The 8,277-nt window shown below is 50.4% G+C and overlaps 1 protein-coding gene across 1 annotated transcript in view; it reads right to left on the minus strand.

The window, feature by feature from the left end:
- MDGA2 (MAM domain containing glycosylphosphatidylinositol anchor 2) overlaps positions 1 to 8,277 on the minus strand; it is a 325,099-nt gene that overhangs the window by 5,250 nt on the left and 311,572 nt on the right. Inside the window, exon 15 of the mRNA XM_035888425.1 lies at positions 2,517 to 2,647. Coding sequence (XP_035744318.1) covers positions 2,517 to 2,647 — 131 coding nt within the window. The remainder of the gene's footprint in view (positions 1 to 2,516; positions 2,648 to 8,277) is intronic.

Raw genomic sequence — 8,277 nt, forward strand, 5'->3', positions numbered from 1 at the left:
TCTGGGGATTCAGCTTGTGCTTCTTCAACAGGATTTCAGACGGATTTTACCTTCCAGTCTCCTAACAAGAAGTAGAGAGGAGCCTCGTGAATGCCCACCACTGGACAGCACGATGACAAGGGCGCAAGCCCCTTACTCTCACTGTAAGGGGCTGAAAATCTCAGTGGTCCAGCAGGGTCATTTACTGAAGGACAGGTCAGTCCCTCAATGCAAAAAAACCCCAAAACCCTCCTTTGCAAAGAAAAGTCTTTGGTACCAGATGGTGTCAAGGGAAGTGTAGGTGAAGGCGGCGGTGAGTGCTCCTGCTTAAATCTGAACTAAGGTTGACACCTTCCAAGGTGCCAGCGTGCAATGCCTCGCTTCCATGTGCTCTCTTTTTTTTGTGTTTATCCTTTAAAAATACTTAATAAGTGAACATCTTATGGAGACAGCTTTTAAGCAATACTTTTTCAGATTCAAAGCACGGTAGCCCTCGCAGTTCTTCACAACAGAAGCTCTGTTATATATCCTGGGGACTGGGAAGGTATAAAACAAATCTGGGCTGCACTCGTACTCAGATAAATTAACCTATAAAAAGTTTTAATTTCTGTGTCAGTGTCCTGTTTTGCTGCAAAGACTCACTTCAATTCACTCTCCTTAAATCTAACTGGGAGGTTTATACTCTTTCCTACTTACACTCCTAAATGGAAAATAAAGTTTGCTTGATGCAAGAGCTGCTAAAAAGTAATTTAAGGTTCCAGCCACGCTGAGATTTATTTGTTATATTTCTGCAGAGCTTCATGGCTTTACATGTGTTTTACACCGAAGCCTTTAAACACAACAAAGTAAAAGGTGAAAAATAGCCGAGTGGAGGAGCTTCCATGTTGCATACTGGCTTGTGGCACCGGTGAATACGGTTTTAAGGCAACGTGAGCTGAGGTGCACCAGTAGCAGAAGTGATCCCTGTAACTTTTCTGAAAGCCCTGTGCAAGGGCCGATGCTCGGACTCCGTGGCAAAAGCAGCAGCCTGGGTACCGGGAGCTGCTGGCTGCTCTGCTGATGCCTCGCCCCCACTGACCCCGTGTGGGGCGGACACCCCAGCTCGCCCCTCCTCCCAAACCCATGCCTTCCTCCCCATGCTGACGCGGTGACCCCAGGTCTGCACCCCATCACCCTCCTCCGCTCCTCTGCATTGCTGGTGCCGAATCCTTTGCAGCTCTCTGCCCAGAGGCGATGTCCTCGTCCTTCCCCTGCTTCTGCTGAAGCTCAGGAATCCCCCTCAGACAGAACCACGATTACTTTGGTTTCAGCTTCCACAGCCATCTTTTCTTTCCCTTTACCAGTCCATTTATTATGTTCAGATGCTAAATCATTCTTCTCTCCTTCACTGTTCAGACTCCTTGGATTTATCCTGACTTCACCAATGCAAGATTCACCCGCTCTGATCGGCTCCCTTATACTTGGCCCCATGCTCTAAGTGCATTTCAACACCCATATCCCTCTTCTCTGCACTCTTCCTCCCCAGTTCTGCCACTTTGTTCCACCCAAACATCGTGTAACGCTATACATTTCCCTCTCCTTCAATTTTCCTCTCATTCCCCCCCACGCAATGCTTCTGCCATCACACATGCCAAATCGTTTCTCTTCTGCCACTGCCTCTCATGCATGCAAATAAAAACAACGGGTCAGGATCAGTAATTATCCAGAAAGCGGATCCCAGTCTGCAAGTTTAGTTTTGACTTGCACCGAATGACTCCCTTTCCCCACAGCCATCGCCTCCCCCAGGGGACCGGGAGGTTACAGAGAGGGGACGGCGGAGCCTGGAGAACGTCGCACCGCAGGACACGGGGTCTGACTCCCGCCGTCCGTGACGATACTCCCAGGCTCAAGCACACGAGGGCTTGCTCCCAGCAGCTGCCTTTTTGGGTCTGTTCCAGTTACAAACAGCTCGCAGCGTGCACGAGAACTGCCCATAACAGTCCATCAGCATGGCACTGTCAAACCCAAAATGAAATGTGTGAAAACCCGTCACAACTTGCACCAGCCTAGCGACTGAGGCGTGCAAGCTCTGCCGGACCGGGAGCTCCCTGCAGGCAGCACCGCTGCTGTGGGACCTCTCAGCAAAGACTTGGGGATCATTCCTTTCTCTGCAGAAAATGCAGGTATTTCAGGACACCTCCAGCACAGTCTCTACACCATGGACCCTAAATATTTTTTCACAGGGAGCAATTTTGTATTCCAGTTGCTAATCTGAAATAAAAAAATGCTTTATGTTGCCCAACAGCATCTTCTGAAAACCGAAGGACATTTTGTCTTCAAGCAAATAGCTGCCGTTCTGCCATTAAAGTATGCATTCTTAAGCTCTGTGGTGCTCACTTATTTACAGCAAGGAGAGCAATTATCTGCCTGTAAAGCAGGTTGCAGAGCTGAAATGAAGCTCTGAAATCCTGTGTCAGAAGGAAAGGGTCAGCATACACGGGCCCCCCCTCCGAAACCCGAATACTGCCGTTGCTGGTGTGTGATGCACAAGCCATTACCTGAAATGAAGTCGGGGGGTTTATATTAACGCGGGCTTGGTTCCAGTGCTGTCCCTTATTTCCACTTGAAGACCACAATGGGTTCTCTATCGCAGTCTGACCTTTCAACCGCAGGTAAACGTTCAAGCTTCCTAGAAGAGAGGTGGAGAACTGGAATTGGTTAGGTTCCCCGGATGGAGCAGAGGGGCTGGGTGGTACAGCAGCAGTCCCCTGCTCAACCCCCGTCCCGTTTTGCACGGGCCTCTGCTAGGTCTGAGCAGGTGGGGAGAGTTTCTTGCCCTGTATTTGAGAACTTTGAAACTTAGGAACCCGGTGAACTGGTGATGTGCAGTCACGGTGGAGGCAAACTGGGCGCGCAGGGAGCACGCTCCCCTGTTGCGGGCAGGGCAGTGGCACCCATTGCCTCCTGCAGCTCGGGAGGGACGCCAGGCTTCCCAGGGTGAGGCGGGCGCGCAGGGAGCACGCTCCCCCGTTGCGGGCAGGGCAGTGGCACCCATTGCTCGGGAGGGACGCCAGGCTTCCCAGGGTGAGGTGGGCAAAAAAAGAGTTTTCTGTGCTTTAGTGCAAACGAGGCATTTATAACCTCCTAACCCCAAGCATAAATAAACAACTTGGTTGCCTTACACTTAGGTCTCGCTTATAAAGACTGTCCAACTTCTAACGGAGTGCCACAGAGCCTGAAGATAGGTGTGATGCCCTTACTACTACTAGGGAGTATCTTTGAAGGACAAGATAATCCTCAAAGTTCAAATAAGCCCGGAAAAGTTGTCCCTCGCCGTGGAGAAAAATCCCACAGCCCTGGGGCTTTCCCCAGCAACAACCATTAAGTTACTGGTTCCAGCACAGACGTTCTTTACAGTAAGCAACAGATCGTCTGCATTTGGCAGCCCTTCTCTCCCATTAATACCCCTGCCTCAGACACCGAACAGAAGCCAGACTGTCTTGGTGCACCAAGAGACAGCAACCGCATCGACTTCATTTGCCAGGGCTCAGGAATTCACATAGTTTGGAGATTTTGGATCCTTCTGGCTCACTGCTGTTATCTGCAGAGGTGCGGGGCAGTGGTGTCTCTCTGCGCTATGTAAACCATTGCCTTCGGTGGAGAAAGTTCAGGCAGTCAAATTCGTGCGAGACCACTTTATTTAGGGAGTTTGGAAAGGCAGCTGGGAGGCTCATACAAATTGTATTTGCAGCGGAACCTCTCAGATCTGAGGCAGCTGCACAGTGACTCAGCTCCTGCTAATAAAAAGTTCTTATTTCTAGCACTAGCAAAACTCGGTGCCTTGAAAAACATAAGGCAAAACGTGTAATGGGGCAGCAAATATTCTCATCACGGCTACTTCACCAGGGTGCCCAGAATGAGGCCATACATCTTCTCGGAAGGAGGTGGGGGAAGCGATGCTCGCCGGAGCGACTGGGCGGCACCGTGTCTCCCACCTGCCTCCCACTGCAGCATTTCATTTCCCAAGCGCCCGGGAGGGTGCGGAAGCAGCACAAAGGAATCGCGGCTTCTAACGAGGCTAGTCTGTCTCTGCCCACACGCACGCCGCTGGGTAAAACAAGACCTGCGACAGAAAGGGCTTGCGAGAAGGGAAACGCTCCGGAGGGTTCCCCGGAGCCCAGCCCGGTGCTACGGCGGCAGGGCTGCTCACGGAACGCGGCTGCTCAGCCCCAGCCCTCTTCCAAACAGCAGCGACAGCTCTTGGGCAAGGCTTAGCTTCTTCAGCTTAAACGGTTCCCCCTTCCTTCCCATCTGCTCCTCTCCAAGACTTTTTTGCACAACGGTGCTGGGTCTACGATGTGAAAAAAGGCGGGGTCTTAGGCAAGACTACCTATATTTAAAAAATAGGTTTGTATATAATGTTTGTTTTCTTAAAGACAAAAACCAACGCCCATATGAAGCAAGGGAAGAACAGCTGGCTGATCGTTTGAGCAGGCTGATCGAGCCCATGCCGCAGGGCTCTTTGGAATAACTGATCAATTTAGCTATCAAAAGCATGTAATTCCATCGCTCCTGAGGCTACAGAGATCCATGATTGTTCCGAGCACACTCAGCCTCTCTGTGCCACGTAAAATCTTCAAATTAATAGCAGAATGATGGCAGTCTTACTTAAAATACAAAATAGCCATTACTGTACCAGATACGCTCAGCTGTTGCCCAACATGTTGGTTAGTATGGATGTGCCTGCCTGACCCTCATTGCTAGATATGAATCATAGAATCATGGAATCCCAGGTTGGAAGGGACCTCAAGGATCATCTGGTCCAACCTTTCTAGGCAAGAGCACAGCCTAGACAAGACGGCCCAGCACCCTGTCCAGCTGAGGCTTGAAAGAGTCCAATGTGGCGGAGTCAATCCCTCCCCTGGGGAGATTATTCCAGTGGGTGACTGTTCTCATGGGGGAAAACTTCCCTCTTGTGCCCAATGGGAATCTCCCCAAGAGCAACTGGTGTCCATTCTCCCTTGTCCTCTCCATGGGACCCCTGGTGAAAAGGGAGTCTCCATCTTCCTTGGAGCCACTGTTTAATATGCACAGACACTTGCCCAAAATGTTGCTGAAAACAACAAATGAGACCTGCAGCAGACGCTTATCCTTGAAATTCTGCCAGGAAGGTTTTGGAAAAGTTACAGGGCCTTTGCAAAGCTGATGCTGTGAGGGAGGATGGGTTGGCTACAGGGTTCACACCCAAGTGTGTCCAGCAAGAACTTGACTACAGATTTCAAACTTTTCCAAACTCCAGACAAATGGGTAACCAAGGGGCGTAGGAGTAGGAGACAGAAGCAGCGGGCAGGTGTAACAACTGTGAATTATGGAATAAAGTTTACTTCCTGACAGCATCCTGTCAAGAGAGTGCAGGGTGCTCCGGAGATGTTGCCAGCCACAAGGCGGGGGTGACATTTTGAGCGCTCATCACCGTGAGAGCACAAACAGCTTGCACGGTGTGCTCTGACAGCAGGTTTTGCTTCTGCTTTTCGTTTTGTGACGGCTCTCTAATGATAAGAAACACTCTTGTTCTTGGAGCATCAATTAGAAGTGTCCCGTTCTGGGGTGTACATGGAAAAAATCGGAAATATATATTGTTTTAAATGACGGTGACAGCTACAATGGAATTACAGCCCTTTTCTGTCTCAATGTAGAGACACAGTAAGGACCATGAGTCTTCACTTTCTTGTTCCCCACATGACTTATTGTTTGCTGCAAATCAAGTAATGGGAACTTTTATTTCTCTTATAGAATCACAGAATCACAGAATGTTTTGGGTTGGAAGGGACCCCCAGAGGTCACCCAGCCCAACCCCCCTGCAGGAGCAGGGACACCTTGAACCACATCAGGTTGCTCACAGCCCCGGCCAACCTGGCCTGGAATGGTCCCAGGGATGGGGCCTCCACCCCCTCTCGGGGCAACCCCTGCCAGGGTTTCACCACCCTCACTGGAAAGAATTTCTTCCTTAGATCCAGCCTAAACCTCCCCTGCTTCAGTTTAAAGCCATCCCCCCTTGTCCTGTCCCAGCTGGCCCTACTAAAAAGCTTGTCCCCCCCTTTCCTCTGGGCCCCCTTGAAGCCCTGACCGGCCGCACTCAGCTCTGCCCGCAGCCTTCTCTTCTCCAGGCTGAACACCCCCAACTCTCCCAGCCTGGCCTCATAGCAGAGGGGCTCCAGCCCTCGGAGCATTTTAGTAGCCCTCCCCTGGCCCCGCTCCAACAGGTCCATGTCCTCCTGGTGCTGAGGGCTCCCGAGCTGGACGCAGGGCTCCAGGGGAGGTCTCCCCAGAGCAGAGCAGAGGGGCAGAATCCCCTCCCTCGACGCTGGCCACGCTTCTCCTGATGCACCCCGGGGATTGCCCCTAAAGTCCATGCTTTAAGGACAATCTACCTTCTTCTCTGAAGGATGTGAAGCCAGGCACAGGCGCTTTCCCTGGCAGCCAGAGTTAGGTCCATGTGATCGGCCAGGAATTACAATCTGACTTGTAAGTAAGAGCTGTCTATTCCAGGTAAAGAAACACTTTCTCTTTCTGAATCTAAGCACCATGGCATGGGGTGTAGGTCTCTCTTTATCTCCTCAGAGCTGTGCTGTAGCCTCAGTGCTAATCTCAGCCCTGTGCTCTGCTCTCTGCAAAGGCTCCCAAGTACCTCGCCTTATCGCTACGGAAAATTTTCAGCCTCTTCTCTGGATACACCAAAGACCTGAAGAGCAGCTGCAGAAGCTGAGCCGGACAGACTGGTGAGGCTGTTGGTTTTCAACAGAGCGCAGCAGCCGTATTCTCAAATTCGTGTCGCTGGGGTCACTCATTTTAAAGAATAGAGGAGAAAATACGATTTCCCCTAAACTCCGAGACCAGTCCACACCAGCAACAGAGCATCATTCCAGGGTGATTTTCCATTTTATTAGGGATCATAGAATCACAGAATCGTTTAGGTTGGAAAAGCCCTTTAAGGTCATCAAGCCCAACCGTTCCCCTACCCCTGCCATCCCACCCCCAAACCCTGGCCCTCAGCACCGCCTCTGCCCGGCTGTTAAATCCCCCCAGGGCTGGGGACTCGACCCCCTCCCTGGGCAGGCCCTTCCACTGCCTGACAGCCCTTCTGGGGAAGGAATTTTTCCTAATGTCCAACCTCACCCTGCCCTGGCACAACTTGAGGCCGTTTCCCCTCATCCTATTGCCCATTACCAGGGAGAAGAGATCCTTCAAAACCTTGTCAGAAATGCAGAAACATTTTGATGAGCACCAAAACTTTTTTGAAAAAAAAAATACTTTGCCCCTGAGACACAGGAATAAGAAACCTAATACTGCTTGGAAACCTTATGGACACAGATAACTAGGGAGAATAAAGCATCCCAGCAGAAATGCTTCCTTGCAGCACCAAAGTCTGCTGAACAATGCTACTCACTTTAGATGAAAAATCAAAGTTTAATGGCCATGTATCTTCCCTGAACACGTTGTCCCCGGGCCCAAGAAAGGAACAGGCTGGAATTTATTTAAGCCAAATTCCCCTGCAAGACACTTCAAATGTTCAGTGAAGTCAGGTCAAGAATTGGCAGCTCAAGGTTATTCAAAAGAGAGAGCCTTCAGCACAGAGATCATATCAAGGACTCAGTTAGCGGCTTCCATCCTGCTCTTGTGAAGGAATCAATGAGCTGGTGGTGCATACTGCAGCCGAGAGCAGCCCCGACCGGCAGCACTCACTCCCAAATAGGGCTAAGATGCACCGTCTACAGCAGTGAAGGGTCGAGGCTTCTAACAGCTTGTCATAAAGCAGTCAACCTGTTTTAGCAATAAGATTTAGAGTTATCCACAGGGGATTAATCCTTAACAAAATGGAACTCTTCTGAAAAAAATATTACCAATTAAATATTTCACACAGAATCACAGAATCACTGAGGTTGGAGGCACCTCTGGAGATCGCAGTCCAAACCTCTACTCAGAGCATTGTAGATCAGAGCAGGTTGCCTAGGTCCATGTGCAATCAGATTTTGGGTAGCTCCAAGGACAGAGGCTCCACAACCTGTCAGGGAAACCTGTGCCAGTGTTTGATCACCTTCATAGTTAAAAAAAAAAATAAAATTCTTCTTATGTTTAAATAGAATTGTCTCTATTTCAGTTTGTGCCCATTGCCTCTTGTCCTGTCCCTGAGCATCTCTGAGCTCCATCTCCTTTACACCTTCCTTTCAGGTATTCATATACACTGGTGAGGCCGCCCCTCAAATGCTGGGGTCAGGGTTGGGCCCCTCCCTCCCCGAAGGACCTGGGGGGGCTGGAGCG

This window comes from Egretta garzetta, unplaced genomic scaffold, assembly GCF_000687185.1.
Source record: "Egretta garzetta isolate BGI_Z169 unplaced genomic scaffold, ASM68718v1 scaffold21, whole genome shotgun sequence".
NCBI lineage: Eukaryota > Metazoa > Chordata > Aves > Pelecaniformes > Ardeidae > Egretta > Egretta garzetta.